The sequence below is a fragment of the Setaria viridis genome, chromosome 9, assembly GCF_005286985.2.
Source record: "Setaria viridis chromosome 9, Setaria_viridis_v4.0, whole genome shotgun sequence".
Taxonomy (NCBI): domain Eukaryota; kingdom Viridiplantae; phylum Streptophyta; class Magnoliopsida; order Poales; family Poaceae; genus Setaria; species Setaria viridis.
In genome coordinates, this window is record NC_048271.2 from 12,066,810 (window position 1) to 12,091,561 (window position 24,752).

The 24,752-nt window shown below is 48.1% G+C and overlaps 2 protein-coding genes and 2 long non-coding RNA genes across 5 annotated transcripts; 2 read left to right on the top strand and 2 right to left on the bottom strand.

Moving 5' to 3' along the window:
• The first annotated feature begins 193 nt into the window (after nt 1–193).
• LOC117838801 (DNA-directed RNA polymerases II, IV and V subunit 6A) lies at nt 194–3,014 on the top strand. Its single transcript, XM_034718971.2, has 6 exons — nt 194–362; nt 1,006–1,039; nt 1,129–1,301; nt 1,379–1,430; nt 2,591–2,658; nt 2,750–3,014. The coding sequence occupies exons 1-6, from the start codon at nt 328–330 to the stop codon at nt 2,817–2,819; spliced, it is 432 nt and encodes a 143-aa protein (XP_034574862.1). The 5' UTR covers nt 194–327; the 3' UTR covers nt 2,820–3,014.
• A 396-nt stretch (nt 3,015–3,410) lies between these two features.
• On the bottom strand, nt 3,411–5,170 carry LOC117838800 (protein POST-ILLUMINATION CHLOROPHYLL FLUORESCENCE INCREASE, chloroplastic). The gene is made up of 6 exons (XM_034718970.2): nt 4,796–5,170; nt 4,633–4,717; nt 4,346–4,538; nt 4,128–4,240; nt 3,893–4,000; nt 3,411–3,771 (listed from the first exon to the last, which is right to left on the bottom strand). The coding sequence occupies exons 1-6, from the start codon at nt 4,972–4,974 to the stop codon at nt 3,652–3,654; spliced, it is 798 nt and encodes a 265-aa protein (XP_034574861.1). The 5' UTR covers nt 4,975–5,170; the 3' UTR covers nt 3,411–3,651.
• A 4,966-nt stretch (nt 5,171–10,136) lies between these two features.
• Nucleotides 10,137–12,230, top strand: LOC140221390 (uncharacterized). Its single transcript, XR_011897163.1, has 2 exons — nt 10,137–10,906; nt 11,813–12,230. It is a non-coding gene; the product is annotated as an uncharacterized lncRNA (long non-coding RNA).
• A 2,588-nt stretch (nt 12,231–14,818) lies between these two features.
• Nucleotides 14,819–18,468, bottom strand: LOC117838802 (uncharacterized). 2 transcript variants are annotated; one of them, XR_004636725.2, is made up of 5 exons: nt 17,958–18,468; nt 17,709–17,884; nt 17,435–17,615; nt 16,135–16,252; nt 14,819–15,228 (listed from the first exon to the last, which is right to left on the bottom strand). It is a non-coding gene; the product is annotated as an uncharacterized lncRNA (long non-coding RNA). The 2 variants fall into 2 exon arrangements; XR_004636724.2 differs by having other exon boundaries at nt 16,135–16,258; nt 17,958–18,467.
• Between the last annotated feature and the right edge of the window lie 6,284 nt (nt 18,469–24,752).

Below are 24,752 nucleotides of genomic sequence, written 5' to 3' on the forward strand. Positions count from 1 at the left end.
GAATATGGGAAAGTAGCTCCGGTTTGGGAAAATTTGATTGATGGGAATAAAACAAAGGTGGTAAAAAAAAAGTGACACGAAGTGTTCAATGGATTAAAATGGACCCTTGTGTAAAACGAAAGAAGTTCGGGATCTCCCAGTAATTTTTCTTCTCTAGATTCGTGTCGCGAAGCGTAGGATCCCCACCTCTCTTTTGTTCGCCCTCCCTGCTTTCCTTGGCCTTCCGCTGTCCTCCAGTTTTGGCTCCTCCCCCATCACCCGCAGCCGCACGGCGAAAACCCTAGCGAGCTAACCACCGGAGCAGCGGGCGTTTGGGCGGCGGGAGCCATGGCGGACGACGATTACAACGAAATGGACATGGGGTTCGATCTCTCCCTCCCTCATCCCGCCTCTCTCCTGCTTATCACGCGAAGGTCGGGGGAGCATTGCTAGGGTTTGTCTCGATAGGCACGGCCTCCGCTAATCCCCGCTTACCCTCGAACGAGCGAGCGTCTCCCATTGTTTATTGGTAGCATTTTCGGTGGATGATGATCGATTTGGCGTTCCTTGTGAGATTAAGGGAGGGATTTCTGAGATGGGGTTTAGGGATGAAAACCGGCGGTCTTGGTGCTGCGTCTTGTTGGAATGATTTCGTATCGGTTTTCCTTGATAAAGGATACCTTCGTTAATTATTTGATTGGCCGAGTTTGTCCACGAGTCAAGAGTCCCCTCTGTGGTTTGTGAAGTGGAGGGCTCCTCACCAATTAAGGGTGATGCTTGTAGATTTGGTTTGTTATCTCTTATCTGCTGGAAATTTATTTTTAAGGCTTCACTGTTTAATAGCTGTGTTGTCTTGCTCAAACTGTGACTAGAATGTGGGGTGTGTTGTTTAGATCTTGAGCTAAAAATTAGCGGCTTAAAACTTACCTGTTTCTGTAGTCACTATGCCTGCTGTTTGTACACTTGGTTTTGCATAGTTGTTTCCCTGAATTTGGGAGCATTACAGTTATTTATTTTATTATGCAGGTACGAGGATGAGCCCCCAGAACCTGAGATTGAGGTGCAGATCCATTGCTATTGTTTGTAACGTTTATGATTTATAGTAATAGCTTATATGACTGATACAACCAATACAATTCTGTTGAATAGGAAGGGGCTGAGGAAGAGCTTGAAAACAACAATGAGGACACCCCTGATGATGTTGTAGGTGCCGAGGGTGAAGAAAAGGAACAGGAAAAGGCCAAGAGTGAGCGCAAAACGTCAAAATATATGACAAAGTATGAGCGTGCACGCATCTTGGGTACACGGGCTTTGCAGATAAGGTTAATTTCTACCTCAGATTATTGAATTGTATAAGATATCTTTCAATTAAACGCTGACCCTCACTGTTAATTTACAGCATGAATGCTCCAGTCATGGTTGAGCTCGAGGGAGAAACTGATCCTCTTGAGGTAAAGTTAAATTTGTTTTTGTAGACTTTAAATTGGGGCTTGTAATATAAACATTAGCCATTTCCCCCCTTCTAGTAAACTTCAATAGTCTTTACTCTTTACAGAGTGCACTTTTGCTTTGTAAACGAAGTTGACCTCTGAATACCACATATGTAGATATGGCATATTCTTATTTATGAATGTGCATTGGATCCAGCGTACAATGAATATATGTTCTTGGTATAATCATTTAATATTCAATAGCATAGCATGTATATGTTTGAGAATGCCCCATAATAGGCAGGCACTCATAATAATTGCATCTTAAGTCCAATCAATCTGTACAAATGAAACTGACTGAATTTTTCATTTTATTTTTTACGAAAATATTAGTAGCTTGCATTTCTCATTGTGCTATTTGCCTATTTGTTGGTTTGAGCTGTTATTATTCCATTTCAATTATTGGTACCTTTTCTGAGATAGTGTAGCTAATGATTTGGCTTTTAGTTTTAAGAAAATTGGTAGATCAGTTTGATAGTCTTATATTCAAGCGTACTTTTATTGTATGATAGATTTGTTGTACGGCTCATGAATATGTCTATCTTGTTTTATATGGTCATTCCGAGGGACCTCAATCTCATGAATATGTTTATCTTGTTTTATATGGTCATTCCATGGGACCTCAAATATTCGTTCCAGTGTATTTTGTGGAAGCTTTCATTGAATCTGTCCATATTGGCTTGAAGAACATTAAGGTTTCTAGTTTAGACTTTAATGAGACAGATGCACACTGGGATATCAGAACTAGAAGGGCTTAGGCACAGCAAATAGGGGTTCTTCTAGTTGAATAACTACAAATTTCACAACAGTGCATGCCTTATATGGTGGATTTTGTTCCATAAAAGTAGTGGATTTTGTTCCACAAAAATATCGATGCCTTCTTGCTGTAGAATTATGAATCTCCAGTGCTTTGATAATATGCCCAAATAGACTAGTAGTTCTCCTGGTTTCTAGCTCTAATGTACAGTGAGCTGTACCTGCTATTTAATTCCTGGAGGCAAGCCCTCCTGTGGAATTTGATGAAGAAATAAGTTTTTAGAGTTCTCTGGACTTGGAGACAAGTCAGAGAATCATAGATAAATGCCTTCTCTGATGATCCATATGTATTTGCACAATCTTAGATTGCAATGAAGGAGCTGAGAGCGCGCAAGATCCCCTTCACAATCAGGAGGTACTTACCTGATGGAAGGTGAGATCCTAAGGAGAAACCCCACAGTTCAAAAGAAATTCTGCACAAATTTACTACAACTTCATTCTTATATATTTTTTTGTTAAAACAGCTATGAGGACTGGGGAGTTGATGAGCTCATCGTGGAGGATTCGTGGAAACGCCAGGTTGGTGGGGACTGAAGCTACCGAGCTACTCGGCATGAAAGGCCTTTGTGGTGCAGCTGGACTTTCCTGTAGTTATAATGGTCTATGCTACTCCAATATTAGTGGATGCTGTAGTGGATGAACTGAGATGTGATGATGCTATGTAACCTTAACGTCTGTGGTTGCCTTGCACGCTGGAACTGTAATCTGCTAGATTGGTTGCACTTCGTATGTTTCGGTCTCAGACTTGCAGTTTCAGAGCTCCTGTGAATGCCTTGTGGAGTTGAAGCCTAGTCCACTATCAGTAGACCGCTAGATTGGTTTGTTTGCCTAGTCCACTATCGCAAATGGTCAATCTTGTTTCTGCACGAGGTTGAGAGATGTGGCCAGCTGATTTATGTAATCATGAGCCTGTTGGTGTCGCTCATGGCAAGAGTCTATGCAAACCTTCCTCTGTAGGTGTGTATTCTAGTTGCATTTCTGTCTCTTTCTAGAGTTAGATGCAACATCAGGTAAGCAAATATGGTTGAATCTAGCGCAAACCCACTGTTGTGTTTTGGCTTTTAACATCAAGTCCCAAGATTTGGAGGATCAAATCCAGAAGGGTGAGCTTGGCCGAGCAGAAAATTTGCGCAAGCAGGGTGTAGTGGTGTACACGTCCATGCTGCTTTGTTTGTTTAGACTGGGTTTTGTATCAGAGTTTGCAAAGATCGATATCAACCATCCGCAACTCCACTACTACAAGTGTGATCGTATCGTTCACCAGTGCGGTGTTACATACAGACAGACATGCATGCTCCTGTATCACGAACTTTGTAATGTTTCTTTTATCAATCGCGTTTCCTGTCTCCCTACAACTGAAGCTCCTTCATTCCTCAGCATCGGACTCCAGGGGGCACGAGCCGTCGTCGACGACGGCCATCGGGTCAAACATGTCCGAGTTGGGATCCATGCACCCGCTCACGATGTCCAGCTTGCACCGGTCTCCCTGCAATCGCCATGCCAGAGTCAGTTCAGGACCGGTGATGATGTCAACGAACACAAGAGCAGAGCTTGATCCCGAGAACACAGCAGTCAGCAGAGCTGCAGAGGGTGAATGGTTAACCCACCCCCTCTTCGTAGTAGCCGTCTATGGCGCAGCTGGTGATGGCGATGTTCTCGTCCGGGTAGATGGCCTGGTCGCAGGCGCCCTCCCTGTTCAGCTCGCCCGCCAGGCCCTGCACCACCATGATCAAACACACCAATCAGTCATCACCAAACAAAATTCCTTTCTTCGTCGATCTTCTTCTTCTTCTTTTTGCACTGTCTTCGTCGTAGTAATAATCAAATAAGCTTCGTCATCACCTCGTTGAAGAAGCTCAGCGGCTTGTTCTGCCATGGCTTGGGGACCTTGAACTTGAGGGTGTAGGGCCCGTCCCACTCGGCCCCGTTGGTGAAGGAGAAGATCAGGCTCACGGCTGCAGCAAATCGTTTGGTTCAGTGTCTGCTCGTGCGTCGTAGGATAAGATGAAGGTGAGTTGAAACTTGAAAGAAAGAGAGGCCGACGGGCGCCGGCGACGCACCGTGCTGCGGGACGCGTATCCTGATGGAGTAGATGGGCGGGTCGGCGCTGCCCCTGACCTGCAGCGTCATCTGCCTCGGCTCGCCGCCGCACATGATGGGCTGGTTGAACCCGCCGTTGAACGCCACGCCGAACACCTCGTTCGGGGACAGCTTCGTCGCCGCCGGGTTGTAGAACAGGGTCAGGCCCTCACCCTGCCCATATCCATCCGTGTCAGCAAAAGCAAGATCCGAAAAGGAAAATTGAGCAGAAAGGAAGATGATCCATCATCCATGGGCGACGACTCACGGGGGAGGGAGGGAGGCCGTTGCTGGTCTTCCAGTACACCGGCGCCCGCCCCAGCTCGAACTCCGACCATGTCGGCAGCGACACCCTGCCAAGCCATATCCAGCACCAGTCAACAGCTGCAAGACGATGGCAAAGGGGAGTTTGGCAAGTTTGTTATCCTCACTCCTTATCCTTCTGCTCTACGACGGCAGCCGGGGCCGCCATGGCGGCGGCGCGAATGCTCGAGGAGGAGCTCCGGCAGGTGACGACGACCCCTGAGCGGCCAGGCTGCCGGCGATGGTGGCGGCGGATGGCCGCGGCGCCGGTGCCGCTCAGGCGGCTGCAGGAGGAGAGCGTGGCCATCGATCGCCCGCTACAGCTTCTTGCAAAATTGTGGGTGATGAACTGGCCGACGAGACAGTTCCGTGCTCCGGCCGTTCGAGCAGCGCTGGGGGTGTCACCGCATCAGGCCGCCGGCGTATATAGGGATGATGGATGGATCGGTGGGTGCGGGTGGACGTGTGTGGTGGGGAGGCGGCAACGACAGGGAGTGTCTGGAATGGATGATGCCACTCAGCTTCACTAAGAAGCGCCCGGCTTGGTCTGCTTGATCTTTTTTAGCCGCGGGAACGGGACAAAAGCCGGGAGCCCGGGAGTGGGGGCTCTTTGGCTTTCACCGGAAAAAAGATCATCTCCGACCTCAGTGGTCAAAACTCACAACTCCAAAATATCATCGCTTTGGTTTCGATCTCTTTGCCTCTCACTCTCGGTGGATTTCCACTTGTTGCTCTCTGTTTTTGTCGTGCTGCTCCATACTACACTTGTATTCATCTTAGACCCCATTTAAATCCTTTCATTTTGAAGGAATTGGAATATATTTAATGAAGTAAGGCTATTTATCTTGGAATGTGACATTCCACAACTTTCCAAAGTTTAGATATAAGACTGTCTTAAATTCATGGGGTGGGAGATGGAAATTGATTCTATAGATCCTCATGCTATGTTTTTAACGTGCAACTAATAATTAACAAGGTGAACATACCATCTACTAATTATTTGTGTCTAAATTATGATTATTAGAATGTAATTCAATTTCAAGGATCCAAACGGAGTTGATTGTATTTGATTTTAGAGGCCCGCACAACGCTTTCCACCCTTTCTTTCAAGTTTGCAACATGATATAATCATATTTGTTTCTTCTGCATCTATTATCCTCTAATCCACCTTACATTTGGTCTTTGAGATTTTGCTACCGTTCTGAAGGTACGAGACATTCAAGCTACGTTACGAAGTTTCAAATACTTTTTTCTTCCTCACTTGTTGTTCAGCTTAGTTCATTATTATAGCCTGCAGTCCTGCACAACGAGTTTTTGTGTTGATTGTCCAAAGCTTCACAAAGTGTCACACTGACTTTTGACATTCCAACAATATACTTAGCCTTCCACATGTTTCTCACTTTCTCTGCAGTTCGGAATTTATAGCCCTGCCTAGCTCATCGAGTTCTAGCGTAATTCAGCTCGTGCATGCGCACTATTTCTCCACATGATGCCTTTTTTTTTCCCTCACACGCAGTCCAAACACACATGCCCATACATACACACATGCACTCGCATATATAAATGAACAGAATGCAATAAACCAAAGGAAACAAAAGCTAACACTGATTTCCTCTATAATTCTAGCACCAACCAAAAATAAATGAGTAAATCTACCACCGTGCACTAAAAACAGGTAGCGTAAAAGGCAAATAAGCAACACAAATTCTCTTTTAAGCAAGTACTTTCTTAACAATTGTTGTTGGGTAAACTTTTGCAGTATAATTCCTCACTTCATTTCGGGCTTTCCAAATATGCCAACACACTACAGCAACCACTATTGCTTGTATTTCATTGCATCGGTGCAGGAGATCAAACAACCATTGATTTGCATTTATCAAATGTTTCCTACCAAGATTAATATCAAAATGATGTTTCACTCCTTTCCGGATAGAAGCAGCAAACTGGCACATCACAAAGCAATGTTCTACTCTTTCATTTTTGCCACAGAAACAACAACCAGGCATAGCAGATATATTGCGCCTCTGCAGCTGGTAACCTGTAGCAAGAAAATCATATGCTATATGCCGAAGTATAATTTTCATTTTACTTGGAACTTTCACAGACCAAAGTTTCTTCCACTATTTTGCAATACACGTGGTGGAGTCGGACACCATTCCAGTTCCAGAACGACCTATTGATTCAAAGAAGGATAAGGAACGTGCCAAATTATAGGCAGACTATACTGAATAAGTACCGCTCTTAGTATGAAGCCATGTAGCAAAATCTTCAAACTCACTTCTGCCCAAAGGAATTTGCAAGATCCTAGTTGCAGTATTCTGGTTAAGTCTCCATCCTTGATTCTGGTTAAGTCTCCATCCTTGATGACCTAACATCGCTTGGTTAAAGAGTTGGAGATCCCTAAAGCCAAGACCACCAAGATATTTTGGAGAAGAAAGCCATTCCTATGAACGCTAATGTATCTTTTTCTTTCGATTTTTCACACCCCCACCATGCTTCTGCAATAAGTTTCCTCGTCCTCTCACAAATGGCTGTCAGTATCTGAAAGCAACTCATATGTTGGAAATCGCTTGAACAACTGCTTTTAATAAGACATCTTTACCAGCTCTAGACAGTGGTCGATCAGTCCAACTATTGATCCTTTTCCACACCCTTTCTGGCAAGAATTTGAAGGAATCTGTAGGTGACTCCTTTCAAGGAATCTGCAGGTGACTCCCTGCATCAGTGAGCATGTGCCCAGATAGGTATCTTCTATCTTTCAGTGCTTCATTGTGAATCTCTAAGCAGGTCATAACTTTAGCCATGTTTGTTTGAGTTTCCTTGTAACTTCTCAGCATGAAAAGCTAAAAGCTCAAATAAATAGTGAACTTCTCGTGCAACTTCCGGAAAACTAGAAGTTCAGAAAAGCTGAATTTATATGGAAAATTGAAAAGCTCAGTTTTCTTAGGTTTTCGTAGCTTTTTTGAGTCTAGCAAGCTAAACACATCTTATAAAATCTAGTATTGACTTTTCAGGAAAAAAAGCCAGCAGCAACATTTAAAAAAGCTCAAAAGTTGTAGCTCAAACGAACGGAGCCTTTGTTTTCAGTACCTTCAGAAGAATGTGCTTCAAAGAAAACAGAAGACTTGGAGAAATTAATCTTTTGCCCTGAACCCTCACAATAAGTCTGTAGCGTAGACTTGAGCGCCTTAACACTCCTCAAATCACTTTTAGCAAAGAAAATGCTATCGTCCGCAAAAAACAGATTTGAGGTAGGGGGTCCAAACTTGCCATTACACAGCCCTTTTAATTCACCTTCCTCCTCTTTTTTCTTTAACAAACTTGAAAGACCTTTGGTACATAAGTGAGACAAATATGGGCTAATTGTGTCTCCTTGCCTAATGCCTCTGGTTGGAACAACGGGGTCAGTGAGTTCTCCATTTACCTTTACAGCATAACGAACCTCCGTGACACATATCTATCCATGAAGGAGCAAAACCCATTTTTGTAAGCAACCTCAAAGGTAAGCCACTCCACTCTGTCATAAGCCTCCGTCATATCAATTTTCATGGGAAAGCATGACTTCTTAGAGTGCTGTCGCCTGATAGTATGCAAGCACTCATATGAAATTAGAGCATTCCCCCCGACCGGGGATGAGTCCACCGGCGCACATCGCTCCCTCCCGACCGTGTGTCGGTCGGGACCGACCGGAGACACCCGCTCGGTATGGGCCCCGGGAGCAGATGGAGCGGATAAGGGAAGACCTCTAGTCAATCGTCGTACAGAGGACCGTACCTTACCACGCCCTGCGCATGCACCGCACAGTACCGCCGTGCCATGTCAGGCGGACACTGTGCTACCTACCCGTCACAACGGAGCGACCGGACAAGATGAATAGGGATGAAGGGCGATGGCCATCCCGTACCCGACGACGTGGGCACTAACAAGATTAGGCAGCGCCCGTGCACCTTTTCTCTCCCTCTCTCTGACTTGTAAGGCCGTCCCCTTGAACTATAAAGGGGGCCATTCTCTCTCTCTCTCTCTCTCTCTCTCTCTCTCTCTCTCTCTCGCTCGCTCGCTCAAGCACTATCAGAGACTCTCTGGCTCTCTCGAGACACTCCGATACTCATACGCGTTCGAACACTCCCTCCAACACTTAGCGCACGTTTGAGCTCCCGTTACTCTCCTCCACCCGGACCAAAGCACGACCGGGCCTTGAACACCCCATTCTCCACTCCTCGCTCGTTTGTACCTCCACTACAAACTTTGACTACATGGGCTCAAGAATACAATCGACCGACCGACCCCCGACTGGACGTAGGGCCCGTTGCCTGAACCAGTATAAATCCTAAGTCATTGTATGCTAGGCCACATCCGATCTAACGCGCGGCAAACTACGTATATTTCTCTGTCGGCCAGATTTCGCACCGACAGTTTGGCGTCATCCATGGGGATCCGCCGTGCGTTCGTGCTTTTGGTCACCGGATGTCTCACCTTCCCGCCATTCTCGGCATAGCGAGCTCGAGCGATATGATTCGTTTTGGCTCGCTGGAGTTCCCTGCGCCCCCGCTTGGTGGGTTGTGGGCTCCCCCCATCTTCACGCCATTCCAGACCTTCCGCTTCGGGAGTCTGGACTTCGCCGTCGACTAGCTTGACATACTCCGCCTCCGCGAGGAGGCGCTCGCCCCGACGTCCCCCGGAGGAGGAGCACCCTCCATGGACCTCAGGCCACTCGACGACCTCGATGTCGAGGCGTTCGTGCTCCACCTCGAGTCCATGTTTGGCTCGAACCCCACGGTGAGTGACGTGGACATTGTTCTATACTCGCTGTTCAACACCTTCCACCAGCTCTCCGGAGGGACCCCGTAGTCTCCGCCGTGCTTGCCACACGGCCGGCTCCCCTACGGCCTTGTGTCCTCCGCGGACACGTACGCGCGGGGCTCCGGAGGGCCATGACGTCGCCCCCTCTCACATGCAAGTTCGTGGGAATGGCGGGCTACGCCCCTGCCTCCTTCCACGACCTCTGCGATGAAGAGGTTATCGAAGAGGTCGAAAATGACGGCTCCAGCATCGGCAACTTAATGGTACCTAGCCATCCTCAGTCGTGGGAATGCGCCATGGCGGACGCCCCAGAGCAGCCACCGGAGTTGGTGGAGTCCCAGCAGACTCACCCCCCCCCCCCCCCGACCCTCGTGCGGAGGGCCTAGCGCAGGCGCAGGCGCATGGTGATGGGTTGCGACAGCGGCGGCTGAGCCGGCAATCGCCTACGCCGACGCGGCCCGCGCAACGCTCTGAGCCACACGCGTGCAACTTGACGGGCGGCGCTCGAGGCCGCACCCGCCAGGTCCAGCGCAACATCTTGCCTGGAGGAGACGATCCCCCTCAGTTCGCTCGAGCTGGCCAGAACATCGCTGCCGCGGCGATGCTTCTACGTAGCCTCCCCGAGCCCGTCGACCCCCAGGAGCATGCGATTCATCGGAACCTCCGAGCACTAGTGGATACCACCGCCGTTCAGCACGCGGAGCGCTCCACGTCATGACAGCGGCACGCGGCCTCTTGCCTGACTGGGGAATTAGGGCCGCACCAGTCAAATCATTCCGTTCGCCCATCACAACAGCCACCTCGAGCGGGGCAGGGCATCACGGTCGCGCCGCAGCCCAACCCAGCACCTGCCCCACGGCATCCGCATGTGCGCGAGCGGCTCGGGCCAACCCGTGATGCTCGTAAAGTCATCAACACGTGAGGCCAGGCTCAGCACGACACCGACGTCAACCGAATGGCAGCGAGCGTGGGTAGCGCGGGCTGCAGCCGGGCCGACGAGGAGTATGAAGAGACGCACCATAGGCGTGGCGGGTGACTGAGCAACCGGTATGGCGTCTCAAACTTCCAAGATGGCGAAACTTACCCTCCTTTGCGAAAAACTGAACAGCTGTGTGACGGATCATGGTATATCATGTTGAATTTGAGATCCAAACTCTATGCGGACTTTTCAGAATACACTTAAGGTATGAGGTCGGATGACGAGATAAAGGAGTGGGTCAAGGGTGCCCAGGACCTCCGAAGGGGTCGGCGGAGGTCGAGACGGAGGAGGAGGTCTCCCGCCGCCGGCACGGTACAAGGACAAGACCGGCCGGGCGCGAAAGAGGTTGTAGGTGGCATCGGGCGGCCGACAGCAAAGGAATTGAACGTGTTGAAACGGAAGAGAGAGGACAGACATGCTTTGGACCCACCACAAAACAATATTGGAATTTTGACTTGAGGTAATTTTTGTCTCCTAGTGCATTGAAGTATGCCTGAGAACAAAAGCAAAATATATTCAGCTTGGTATGACAATTTGACTTGCCACTACATCTCTTTATTGTTCTTATGAGTGACAATGTTTCATGAGACTGGTTACATCTGGTTTAGTGTAATGTCCCATTCATATCTGAAAACATAGGGTTTTTGTTCACCTGACTATAACTCATATTATTAGTGTTACATCTTTTTTATTTGCCAAATCTGAATTGTTATTTTTTTTATCGTGTTTCTTCATGCCACGGTCCTGTCCAGCTTTAGCAGGAACAACCCATACTTACTCCCAATTTCTAAATAGAGCTCAACACAAACTTCATATAGAAATATGTAGAAGGGAGTTGGGGTCCTTCCTTTTGTTTTGATGTTTCATATTGAAAATAATGCAATGCTGTTTGGAAAATGATAAGATTGATAGGCATAGAGTCCTATTAGAGTATGTTGTCCTTCTTCCAGCGAAATGGTGTGTTTTGTGCGCTCATCAGATAAGCTCCCCTCAATTGAGCAATATTTTTAATATTATAAATACAAAATTAATGTAGTTCAATAGTTTTGCCATGCAATTTTCTTTTCTTCCTGCAAAATCTGTCATTTAAATTGCGCTTCAATGTTTCACCGTTCTTAGTTTCCTATTTCTAAATTTAAGGACCTTATATCCAAGATTTAGACTTGACAATATAAGTTCAATGATGAATTTACTATAATTTTGCCTTTTTATGCTGTTTAATCTTTGTCAGTTACCCAACTGGATGATCAATATTTCTACCATAACCCTTCATGGATGTATGGCACTAGAAGTTGTAGTGCATAGTTTTCTTTCACACAATCTTGGGTATCTTACATTGCTTATATTTTCTTTTCCTTGATTTCAGATAGAATCGCAAGAATCCTACGCACGCAAACCACTAGTATCTACTAAATCTGGGGTAACTCCGAAAACACAACCTGACAGCTGGCCGAGGCCCTGGGGCAGGTAAGCGGAGAGTTGGAGGCCTCGGTGGCTGTCGCGAGTAGCAGCTTAGGGTGGGGGCGCAGCAAGAGGGAGCCAAGCCGGCAGGCCACGGCGAGGACATTGGTGGCAAAAGCAACCTCCACCGCCCCTCCTCTGAAACTGTCCATGATGACGTTGTACAGCGAGCTTGCTATGCATGGAGTGGCGGCAAAGGTCTGCTAGTCACTCTGAAGTGCCTCAGTTGGATGGGTACTATCCAGGCGCTGCCAACAAGCAATGAAACGGTTGAATTGATGTTTATAGCATGCGGAATGAAACTGAATGCTGCAATTGCGTACCGTGACGGTGAGTTCTTTCAGATAGGGCATGTACCGCAGCAGATCCAAGAACTCGGTGACTCCGTGCGGGCTGGACATGTGGAGGTGCACCCCAAGAATTGTCAGGTTGGGGAGGGTCGGGATCCATCGGTTCCGGCTCTGGATCATCAACGGCAGAGACAGGTGATGAGATTATGACAGGCAGCTGGTCAACGCAGTGCAATGAGCAAGAAGATGGAAGCGTACTCGTACCCAGGTCGTGGAGGAGGATCGTGAGCCCATGTAGCTCGCGCAAGGCGCCTAGTGTCCGCAGGTCCAAACGTAGCTGGCCTCCCGTGCCCAGCGGCCGAACTCCAGCGGAGAGGATCGTCAGCCTAGGTGCGTAGTCGAGCCTGATGCCGCCTGACGCCGTGCACAAGGCCATCTCGAGGCGCGTCAGGCTGCTGGAGACGATGGTGAGGCCTTCTGGGCCGCATTCACTTGTGACGTGGCAGCACACGAGCACGAGCAGCTGGAGGGCGCGCAGCTCGAGGAGGAGCGCCGACAGGTCGCACCCCATCAGCCTGAGCACCGCCGGGCACAGGGAAAGGTGGCCGGCGTCCAGCGGCTTCAGGGCAAAGAAGCCCAGTGAGAGTTTCCTAAGGCCGCCGGGTCCATCTGGGAGGAGACGCAGATGGAAGGCCTCGTCTGCGGGCCGGTTCCTATTGACGAGCACCAGCTCCTGGAGGGGGTGGCCTCTCTTCTTGGCCCGGATCAACTTCATCCACTTCCTCACCAGTTTCGGCGACGGGCACTTCGAGACTTCGACCCGGATGCAGTTCACCGGGCCTGGATGCTCCTTCAGCACATCGCGGATAGCGGCGGTGCTCACCCATGTCGAGACGTCCCCGAGGTCGGGGGCCAGATCGACGATAGCCCTGACCAGCCCTTCGTCGTGGATGACTAGTGGTACGCTCCTCCACGCGACCTCCCAACACCCCTTCTTCACCCCCGCCGCCTCCCCCTCCTCGGGCCCCACCTTCTTCCCCGCCATAGCCTCCTCCCCGGGCTCGATGACGCGGCCGTAGGCGAGGATGTCCTTGTAGACCTCCACCTCCTCGAAGCGCTCCTCGCCGTGCTCCGAGGTCAAGACGATGCTGGCGTCGGGGAGCGGCGGAAGCATGTTGAGGGCCGCGGCGACGAGGTCCGACGTGGATCTACCATCGCTACTATGTCTTGGATGGATCGAAACTTGGGATTAGGGTTCTTTCAGGCAAGATCGATTGGATTCTACTCGACCGTTGCAGGTCCCGCTTCCAAATTTCAACCGACTCACCTTGGGACCTGCAACGGTCGAGTAGAATCCAATTGATCTTGCCTGAAAGAACCCTAATCCCAAGTTCCAATCCATCCAAGAGATAGCAGCGATGGTAGAACGCACGCCGGACCTCGTCGCCGCGCCCCTCAACATGCTTCCGCCGCTCCCTGGCGCTAGCATCGTCTTGACCTCGGAGCACGGCGAGGAGCGCTTCGAGGAGGTAGAGGTCTACAAGGACATTCTCGCCTACGGCCGCGTCATCGAGCCCGGGGAGGAGGCTATGGCGAGGAAGAAGGTGGGGCCCAAGGAGGAGGAGGCGGGGTGAAGAAGGGGCGTTGGGAGGTCACGTGGAGGAGCGTACCGCTAGTCATCCACGACACAGGGCTGGTCAGGGCTATCGTCGATCTGGCCACCGACCTCGGGGACGTCTCGACATGGGTGAGCACCGCCGCTATCCGCGATGTGCTGAAGGAGCATCCGGGCCCGGTGAACTGCATCCGGGTCGAAGTCTCGAAGTGCCCGTCACCGAAACTGGTGAGGAAGTGGATGAAGTTGATCCGAGCCAAGAAGAGAGGCCGCCCCCTCCAGGAGCTGGTGCTCGTCAATAAGAACCAGCCGCATACGAGACCTTCTATCTGCGTCTCCTCCCAAGCGGACCCGGCGGCCTCAGGAAACTCTCACTGGGCTTCTTTGCCCTGACGTCGCTGGACGCCGGCCACCTTTCCCCGTGCCTGGCGGTGCTCAGGCTGATAGGGTGCGACCTGTGCTGACAGGATCTGTCGGCGCTCCTCCCCGAGCTGCGCGCCCTCCAGCTCCTCGTGCTCGTGTGCTGCCACGTAACAGGTGGATGCGGCCCAGAAGGCCTCACCATCATCTCCAGCAGCCTGACGCGCCTCGAGATGGCCTTGTGCACGGCGTCAGGCGACATCAGGCTCGACTACGCACCTAGGCTGGCGATCCTCTCCGCTGGAGTTCGACCGCTGGGCACGGGAGGCCAGCTACGTTTGGACCTGCGGACACTAGGCGCCTTGCGCGAGCTACACGGGCTCACGATCCTCCTCCACAACCTGGGTACGAGTACGCTTCCATCTTCTTGCTCAATGCACTGCCCTGACTACCTGCCTGTCATAATCTCATCACCTGTCTCTCTGCCGTTGATGATCCAGAGCCGGAACCGATGGATCCCGACCCTCCCCAACCTGACAATTCTTGGGGTGCACCTCCACATGTCCAGCCCGCACGGAGTCACCGAGTTCTTGGATCTGCTGCGGTACATGCCCTATCTGAAAGAACTCACCGTCACGGTACGCAATTGCAGCATTCAGTTTCATTCCGCATGCTATAAACATCAATTCAACCGTTTCATTGCTTGTTGGCAGCGCCTGGATAGTACCCATCCAACTGAGGCACTTCAGAGTGACTAGCAGACCTTTGCCGCCACTCCATGCATAGCAAGCTCGCTGTACAACGTCATCATGGACAGTTTCAGAGGAGGGGCGGTGGAGGTTGCTTTTGCCACCAATGTCCTCGCCGTGGCCTGCCGGCTTGGCTCCCTCTTGCTGCGCCCCCACCCTAAGCTGCTACTCGCGACAGCCACCGAGGCCTCCAACTCTCCGCTTACCTGCCCCAGGGCCTCGGCCAGCTGTCAGGTTGTGTTTTCGGAGTTACCCCAGATTTAGTAGATACTAGTGGTTTGCGTGCGTAGGATTCTTGCGATTCTATCTGAAATCAAGGAAAAGAAAATATAAGCAATGTAAGATACCCAAGATTGTGTGAAAGAAAACTATGCACTACAACTTCTAGTGCCATACATCCATGAAGGGTTATGGTAGAAATATTGATCATCCAGTTGGGTAACTGACAAAGATTAAACAGCATAAAAAGGCAAAATTATAGTAAATTCATCATTGAACTTATATTGTCAAGTCTAAATCTTGGATATAAGGTCCTTAAATTTAGAAATAGGAAACTAAGAACGGTGAAACATTGAAGCGCAATTTAAATGACAGATTTTGCAGGAAGAAAAGAAAATTGCATGGCAAAACTATTGAACTACATTAATTTTGTATTTATAATATTAAAAATATTGCTCAATTGAGGGGAGCTTATCTGATGAGCGCACAAAACACACCATTTCGCTGGAAGAAGGACAACATACTCTAATAGGACTCTATGCCTATCAATCTTATCATTTTCCAAACAGCATTGCATTATTTTCAATATGAAACATCAAAACAAAAGGAAGGACCCCAACTCCCTTCTACATATTTCTATATGAAGTTTGTGTTGAGCTCTATTTAGAAATTGGGAGTAAGTATGGGTTGTTCCTGCTAAAGCTGGACAGGACCGTGGCATGAAGAAACACGATAAAAAAAATAACAATTCAGATTTGGCAAATAAAAAAGATGTAACACTAATAATATGAGTTATAGTCAGGTGAACAAAAACCCTATGTTTTCAGATATGAATGGGACATTACACTAAACCAGATGTAACCAGTCTCATGAAACATTGTCACTCATAAGAACAATAAAGAGATGTAGTGGCAAGTCAAATTGTCATACCAAGCTGAATATATTTTGCTTTTGTTCTCAGGCATACTTCAATGCACTAGGAGACAAAAATTACCTCAAGTCAAAATTCCAATGCCATGATTCTGCAGGAGCACATTAAGTTTTTGAACATCGCCATCCTTCTGCGACTGACTATAACATATTGTGACCACTGATGTTGGCAGTAGCTGCACCTGGCACTAATCAGATTGTATGAGAAATCACTGCACTTTTTTTAAGGAAAATAAATCACTGCACTGGCAGATTTAATGATAAAGGACAAAACTATTTAATAAATGTTGAGAACCTAAAACATGATAAATTTTTAATAAGCTTTTGTTCACAATCTAACTTGAGCACCAAAACCCTAACAGGCAGGCAGAATCACATTGATGGTACAAAGTACTGTGCAACATTCACTTTATCCATGGAATTGAAATATGCCTATCATGCGTATACATAATAAAACTGCATAGTTGGATGCAGCAGGTTACAAAGGAATAAGTGGTGTGGTAAAATAAAAATGGGGATGCATATAGCAACTATAGTAGATACATGAAGAATTTGTAATACAATCATAAGAAAAGGTTATGTTAACCTGTACTGCGGGCAGATTTAACCGTAAGTTGTTTCAGAAACCACACATGCTCAAGCAAGCATCAACACATTCAAATTTACTGATAATTTTGTTCAATCGGTAGTCAAAATTTCTTGGTTCTAAAGCCACATACCACTCATGTAGACACGATTGTAGGAACACCTAATATCAAAAGGTGACTAACACAAAAATGCAAATAATCAAGACACTTGAACACAGATGGTTGCCTTCAGAGGGAGCAAGGGATCAGCTGTATGGCAGCACATACCCACCTTAACACCTGATATTTTTACAAGTCTTGGACTTACAGTAACACACACATTATTAGTGGAGTCTATTAGATGTTGTTATTTCACCCAACTGTTATTTACTGCAACTTAATTAAGCTCTAAAACATGACAGTGCTGAACAACTTTTTAATTAGAAATAGGATTTGTCTACAGTCCCCATATATAAATGGAAAAGGTAAATCTTTTCAACCATACTATGTTGGTACAGAATGCAAAATTTGTGTTACTCAATCCATGTTGCACTGGGAATAGGAGACTGAGATAAGAAATCATACTCGCCATTGTTTTCAGTATATGCTTGCCAATTATCATTGTCCAAAAACTAACTATACCACAGAAACACCACACAAACTTGTTAATGAGTGCGTCCAAAATAGAAGAACTCAAGCGCCTGGGGGGTAAAGTTCAAAATCACAGGTAACTTAAAAGCTGAGTACAACTCCGTACAGACACCTAAGACATTAGTCTCGATCTGAAGGTTAGCATACCTTTCCCATCTCTGCGTTTGAGCTGCATTTGTGATCCAGAAAACAGTCCCAGCTTCGAAATCATCAATGCCAAAATCCTGGATAATTGCATCCAAGAAGAGCTGGGCCTCCTCGCTGAATGGTGGCATATTAGAGCTACCATTAATTTCGTGGAAGTGTCAGCGGCCAATTGACCTGCAGGCTGCAGGACCAGAAGCCAGAAGCCAGTTCAGATAAGCAACATTCCCTCTCAACGTGTTGCCCTTGAATTAGTATGTGCAGAACTGTTACATACAGAGCATACGCCGAGAATGCGGGATGTCCTGAATGTGAGGTACCTCGATGAGGACACAGTATCTGATAAGTCCGAACTCACTGAAGAAGGGCTTCAGGTGAGTTCATCCAGTGGCAGTAACACCATCATCAGGCAGAAGGTGTCGGTATCTGGCATGCCGCACAGCTCCTGCAGTGCTGTCCAGTGGAGCAGCCATTTAGAGGGGGGAAAACCAATTTTTACCACTTAAGCCGGAGTCAGGTGTCCTACCTCGTCACTAGCTCCGGCGACGGAGGCGCCAGGGGCCGCGGTGCCAGGGGTTTGAGCGACGGACCTCGATGAGTGGTGTAGATCTCAGGACGCGGCGGCGGCGGCGGCCCCGGGAAGGCCTAGAGACTTGCCATGAAGGATGCCGCTGCGCACAGGGCGCCACAGCTGCCATCGCTTCAGACCGCCGTGGGTGCCGCCGCTCCTGCAGTCCTGCTCGCCTCTGCCTAGATCTGGGGTGCTTTGACTGGCATCCGGCGGAGGACGGGATCGATTGGGATTGAGGAGGGCGGCTTAGGTATGGCTGGGAGGGGACGGCTCGACCATGACCTGGAGGTGCAGCTGGGTGGCCGGCAGTTGGGAGGTGCGGCATGTCAGGGAGTGGGACAGCGTCCAGGCCGCCGCCACCACCATCCTCCTCCGCCGCACCCATGGACAGTGGCGGTTGCAGGCGCGGGTGCCTCCCGCAGCGTGGCGGGTGGCGGCGTAGTGCTGTGGGGGAAAAAAGAACTGGAGGAACGGGTGGGGCGCTGGTAGGAGTAGTTATTGCGAGGGTATTTTGGACTTTCACCACCTTTTGCTGTCCAGCTAAAGCAGTTTTTGGACTCCAACTAAAGTTTAGCAAAATTTTAGTTGGATCTGTTTGGATCCGAAATTGTTAAATTTAGCCACCTAAACTTTAGCAAATCGTCCTTGTTTTTAAACCCGTAATGTGCATGTTCATCAGCAGGTTGGCATTACCTTTACATGTGGATCATGTCACATTTACCTGCCCTATAGCTCATTAAGATTCCAGAACAAATAAAATTTGTCATTAAGTTTTGGGGTGTTTCCCGCAGGTAATATCAACAAATGTATTGACCTACCCATTATTTATACTTGTATTTTTTAAAAAAGAAAAATCTTCTTCTTCAGGGCATCCATGTAATGCAGTTTTCCCTACGTGCGCCTATATTATAAACTCTTTTCCATAGTTGGTGATGAACAGCAGCGATAAAAGAAAATATCCCAGGGAGCTATATATCACAATTCACAAGTGCACTCGTCCTCGTCCAGGGTGCTTCCCTGTGAAAACAAAGGAAGCTGGAGACAACAGTAGTAGATAACCATGCATGAGAGAGAAAGAGAGCCTGCAGGGTAGACCTAATTGACTTAATTGACTTTTGTGCTGCATGCAGCTACAACTAGCAGGAGTGAAGAGGGTGTTTGGACTTTTAGTCCGGACTAAAATTTATATCACATCGAATATTCGAAGATTAATTAGAAAAACTAAATATGAGCTAATTATAAGACTAATTACACAAAAGGAGGCTAATTCACGAGACGAATCTATTAAGCCTAATTAATCCATCATTAGCACATGTTTACTGTAGCATCACATTATCAAATCATGAGCTAATTAGGTTTAATAGATTCGTCTCGGAAATTAGTCTTCATTTGTGCAATTGATTTGTAATTAGTCTATGTTTAATACTCCTAATTAGTATCTAACATTCGATGTGACAAGAATTTTAGGAGGACCTCACCCCCTCAGTTAACTTCTTGGACGGCTTCGGAGACATGAGTGATCTGAGCTCCATTGTGATTGATTACAAGAAAAAAGGAGAGGAAAAGGCATGTTTTTGTTCGTTCATAAACATTCTGCTGTTCAGAACTTACTGTCATTGCAAATTGCAAATCAGTATGGCACTATGGCATGCATTGGTAGTACAACAGTTTGCAGTGGACAAGGCGCATGAGGTTTAAGAGGGCTGCAGCCAGCAGCTGCAGCCACTTGTTGGAGGATTTTGCAGCACCACATGGGTGGGCTGCTTTCTGATCGATTACAAGAAAAGGGAAAAGAGATGTTTTTGTTCCTAAACATTCTACTGTTAGAATCATCGCAAGTGATAGCAAATCCATCGCTACTAGAGAACTGAGCATTCGTCCTGCCCCTTAGTACTGGTTGTTGTTTGATCCGATACTAATGTGAGCATTAGTACCGAATCTAACGGCTAGTCCACGAGGAGCCCCCGTGAACCCCTTTAGTACCGGTGGAGGTTTCGCCCGGTACTAAAGGTCGCCGATTAGTATCTGGTAGAGTCTCCACCCGGTACTAAAATCTCTCTCCGACTCCTCTCTGCCCCTTTATCTCCCCACCCCCTTGACCAATTCCTTTATCTCCCCACCCACCGGGCCTTATCTTCCCAGGCCTCCTCCATCACCTCTCTCCTCCCTCTCCTCTCCTCCACACAACCTCCTCTCTCCTCCCTCTCCTCTCTCACTGCCGCGAGAACCCGAGGATGCGTGTGGCGAAACCGCCCAAATTAACATGGCTAAAGCACATTTAAGTCGCCTAACACACGATCATGTACTTTAAACAAGTCAACTTGGTCGTCCATCGGATTTCATCCGATAAACCACTTAACTCATGATCAAGGCAGCAAGACTCGCACGAAGGTGAGTGGTTACAGAGATTACAACAATCCATCTTAATTAAACAAGTGCATCAAATTATTACAACCTTGAGTTTGAAATTTCATCAAAGAGTTCTCAAATAATAGAAATAACTGAGCGGAAGCTAAACATCGTTGTAGGATATCATGACGAAGCCGATCATGACATCAATGATCCCGGTCCTCGCCATCCGAGGAGGGATCCACTCAACCGTCCAACCAGGAGGAAGTTAGGGAGGCCAAGTGCCACTTGTAGCGAGCTCAAGGGCATCAACATCACTTGAAAAGATGTGCCACAACAAGGTAAGCGACTACGCTCAACAAGACTTAACCAACTGGTGGTACTGCTCCACCAACACCTAGACATGTATGCTTTTTGACTTTAGGGTTTATTTTTGCCAAAAGCGACTAGTGTAGGTCCTTACTTTCAACATTTTAGCCACAAGTTCTACTGTTGTTTACCATTCTAAGTTAGCACTATACTAAACCAAGCATAGTTTCCAAGCAATTTATACAGGTAACAATATTAGATCATCATCATTTTTTATTCTTACTCAGTGTAGCATAGCGATCAAGCAGTCCCAAACTATGAGAGGCAGATGAATCGATTCAAATTTCTTAACCATGCATGGCGAACTTAATCCCACGACATCCGCGCACCGCAAAGGGTCGCTTCATTTGTCTGTCATCCCCATCAATTCCTAGACCCGTGTCGGGCCCACTTCCCTTGGTACAAGGCTCCATAGACCTGGCCTCTGCCATTCTATGACCGCACTTGTCACCACATGCGGCCGCAAGGGAACTCCGTTCAAGAGACAGTGGAACGATCCGCTCACGTTTCGGTTCATTCAGGTACTAGGCTTCCCCTAGGTATGAGATTAGTACTTTCAACACTTGATCACTAACACTATCACATCTCGACCTTAGTCCAGTTTCATGTAGATAGATGGGGCAATCTACCGACCACCAAAATAGTTCACAGAGCTCGGCCCCTTTCATCGTCCTTATAATTGTAACAAGAGGAAAGCAAACAACTCCTATAACTCACGAGTGATAGTCAATCACTCGACTTTTACCGAGTCCTATTAAGCATGGCAACTACTCAGCCTATCGTACTAGTGTTCAGATCAAAAGGGTACTAAGTTCATGCATCTACGATTTCAATCAACTCCTGGAACGTAAATGCACAATCACACAACCAATATATTGCAAGTAGTTAAAGATAGGGATTCATGCTTCGGGGCTTGCCTTCACACGGGAAGTTAGCGGATTGGTCCTCGGCTTGCTCCAGTACGGGCTCGGCTCCGACTTGCTGCAGATCAGCTACGGCTCCTTCTGACGCTAGGTGAAACTCGTATGTTCCGTCAGCGAGGTTCATCTCTACACGAAATGCAAATGCATCAAGTTCAATTTCCATGCTTTCTCATATAGGATGCAAAACATGAATTATTACTGAAGTATAAATTATATCATGACCACATTCACCTAAACAAGGTTCTACACCTTCTTTATCTGCATAAGGTAAGGTGTGTTATGGTGTAAACCCGGAGTTGACTTGATGGTGATTGTGTACATATATACAACTTAAATTTATTAAACTTCGGAGTGGAAAGGTATCCTATTCTGAATGTTCTTTTGTACCTCTTCCGAAAAAACACTATTACCTTTACTTAAGGTTCTTTCTTCCATTTAGTTTGGTTCATCTTCCAGATTTTATTTCTATCTTCAAACAGTAAGCTGTGAAGCCACAAATTTAATAGAAACTCAACTTTGCCATAGATAAGCTACTGCATAAATTTGAGGTCCATTGGAGGTGCATAAAAGAATCAGAATTACTTTATTACCCTAAGGTAGCATACACATAAACATTTTTAAATAGAAACCATAATGAAACTGGTCCGAAAATTTTAACAGTGAGTTATAGGGGTGATACAGAGCATTTGGTAGCGCACCCGGCGGTGGTCCGGCCAAATTCTATCGATGCGCCGGCCAATCCAGGGCAAGAAGTTGTGGGGGAGGCGCGGGAGCTCACCGGGAGTCGATTGGTGGTGGTTGGGGTGCGGAGGAGGCTTGGTGGAAGTGGAACGATGCAAGGGTGGGGAGCTTCGGGTGGCGGCGAAGTCCGATGGCGTGCCGGCGTCGTTGACGTTGAGGGACCCCAACAAGCAGCGAGGGAAGCTTCGCATCAACACGGCAGAGCTAGCGGTGCAGGTGGCGAGGAACGGGTAGGTACGGAAGGGGGAGCTCCACGGAGAGGTGGCTTGACGGCGGGCGTGAAGCGAAGCAGGGGAGCACAACGAGGTTGGGCGAACGGGGAAAGGGGGCACATGCGGGGTCGGGCCTCCATTTATAGGGCCAGGACGGAGCGGCGAACGAGGTGGGGCCGGGACTGGCAATTGGGGACCGGAGGGGAGCCGGGGCACTGCTGCGGCCATTAATGGCAGTGGCGCCATTGGCAGACAGGGGGGCTGGCCGGCGGGGTGAGGCAGGCGAGGTGACAGGCTCGAGCAAAATGAGCGTGTGCGCGAGGAACGGCTGTGCTTGGGTTTCTGGTTGGCGAGGCAGGCGCTCGAGGCGTCACGGCCGGGGCGGCGGTTGGCGGCGGCGGCGGTGTCGGGCAGGCGTTCGCGGGGGTGCGCATGCTCCGGGCGAGGCATGCCCTCGGGCGGAGTAGAGTGGCACAGGCACGACAGGGCGATCGTGCGCTCACTAGCCGCGGGGCACGCGAGGCGTCTCCCTACCGCGGTCGGAGACCGGGCGGAGGTGCTGCGCCGGTGAGCGGCGTCCACACGGCGGGCGGCGAGCAGAGCGTGGCGCGCGCGTGCTCTGGCACGCTCGGGCCGAGGGATCTGCGGAATCGCTTTGCCGGGCCGGTCTTCAAGTGCAAAGATCTCCGTATTCTTGAACTGTGCAATATTAACTCCCTTTACAAAAGTTGTAGTCCAAGTTAAACTTTTATAATTGAACTGAGTTCAAATTCACAGCAGATTTGAACATACAAAGCTTCAAAGTTTAGAGGAACGTCGGATTTCCAGACTTAGGCAAAAACGACGGTTTGGCTGATTTTTGAGTTTTGGCTGACTTGAGCCCCAATTTTGAAAAGCTTCTGTTGCGAATTTGACTGGAGTCCAATTGAGGAAGTCGCTGTATTAACTTAGTTCTCATACTCTTATAAAGGGTTTTGCTGGCGTTCTATTCAAGTTTTGTGAGATAAGCTTAAGCTAAGATGCATGGTTGAATTGCTTCCAAACTTAGCCTAGGTTGTTGGTTGAGGCAGGGTTGACCGAACTAGCTGAATTTGACTGGGGTTTTGGAAGCCTTCTGTATGAATTTATACCTTACTCCTTTAGTCAAAGTTGTTAAGGGCTTGAAGCTCTAAAAATTTTATATAGAGCTCAGCTTGAGTTTATTTTGGAAAAATCTAGATAAAGAGCTCCAAAGTTGGGGTTTTACCTATTTTTCTTAAATGGGCACAGTTTTGAACTTCAAGTTTTGTAAGGTCTTCTACTCAGATTCAAGTAAAACACCAAAAATAAAAGTTGTTAGGAAGGTTGAGTTGTACAACTCTTAGTTGGACAGATTTTTAAGTTCTTAAGCAAAAATCTGAGTTATATTTTAAACAGTTGTTTAGCTTGTGAGGGCAAAAGTGTCTTTTTTTTACTTATCTTCACAACTGCCAATTATTCTTCTTTATGCTCAAATGACTTTACTTAAGATTAAACGTGGTTCAATTAGGCTAGGTTATTATAGTGCGGGGGGCCTCCTGGCCGCCATCGGAGCGTGGGCAGCTGAGGGCGCGGGGTCCCCGGCCGCCGCCGGCGTGCGGGCTGCCAGCAAGGGTGCCACGGTGAAGGGGCGCGCTGGCGACCTGGGGTAGCGCAGCCTGGATCCGGAGGCTAGAGCACTTTGGGAGCGCAGCACAGCATGAAGGCCAGTGCCGCGGTGGAATGGCCTGTGCGGTGGTGGCCGACACTGTGGGGAAAGAAAACGAAAAGAAAATGAGAAAAGAAAAGGAAAAGAAAATGAGAAAAGAAAAGGAAAAGAAAAAGGTCACGCGTGACATGTCAGGCAACCCAACCGGTACTAAAGGCCCCCAACTGAAATAGCAGTACCGGTTGCACAATCAATGAGGGTTTGGAATCGGTATTGAAGGCGGTTTCCTGGTTATTCCTTTGGGCAGCCAAGGATCATCCCATATTCTCACCCTTTCTCCATTTCCAATACGCCAAATCATGCCTTCCTTAAGTAGTTCTGCCCCCTTTAATATACTCCTCCATGAATATGACATTCTATCTTGAGGAGTACACTGAAGAATGTCGGATTGTGGGAAATACTTTGCTTTTAGAACGTGTGTCAGGATTAG

Excerpts from the sequence above, each read along its gene's own strand:
- LOC117838800 (XM_034718970.2), bottom strand. The coding sequence starts at position 4,974 with ATGGCCACGCTCTCCTCCTGCAGCCGCCTGAGCGGCACCGGCGCCGCG. Across the intron at positions 4,718-4,795 it reads GTAGAGCAGAAGGATAAGGA|GGTGTCGCTGCCGACATGGT; the intron begins GTGAGGATAACA and ends ATGGCTTGGCAG. Across the intron at positions 4,001-4,127 it reads CGCTGAGCTTCTTCAACGAG|GGCCTGGCGGGCGAGCTGAA; the intron begins GTGATGACGAAG and ends ATGGTGGTGCAG.
- LOC117838801 (XM_034718971.2), top strand. The coding sequence starts at position 328 with ATGGCGGACGACGATTACAACGAAATGGACATGGG. Across the intron at positions 1,040-1,128 it reads CCCCAGAACCTGAGATTGAG|GAAGGGGCTGAGGAAGAGCT; the intron begins GTGCAGATCCAT and ends TCTGTTGAATAG. Across the intron at positions 1,431-2,590 it reads GAGAAACTGATCCTCTTGAG|ATTGCAATGAAGGAGCTGAG; the intron begins GTAAAGTTAAAT and ends GCACAATCTTAG.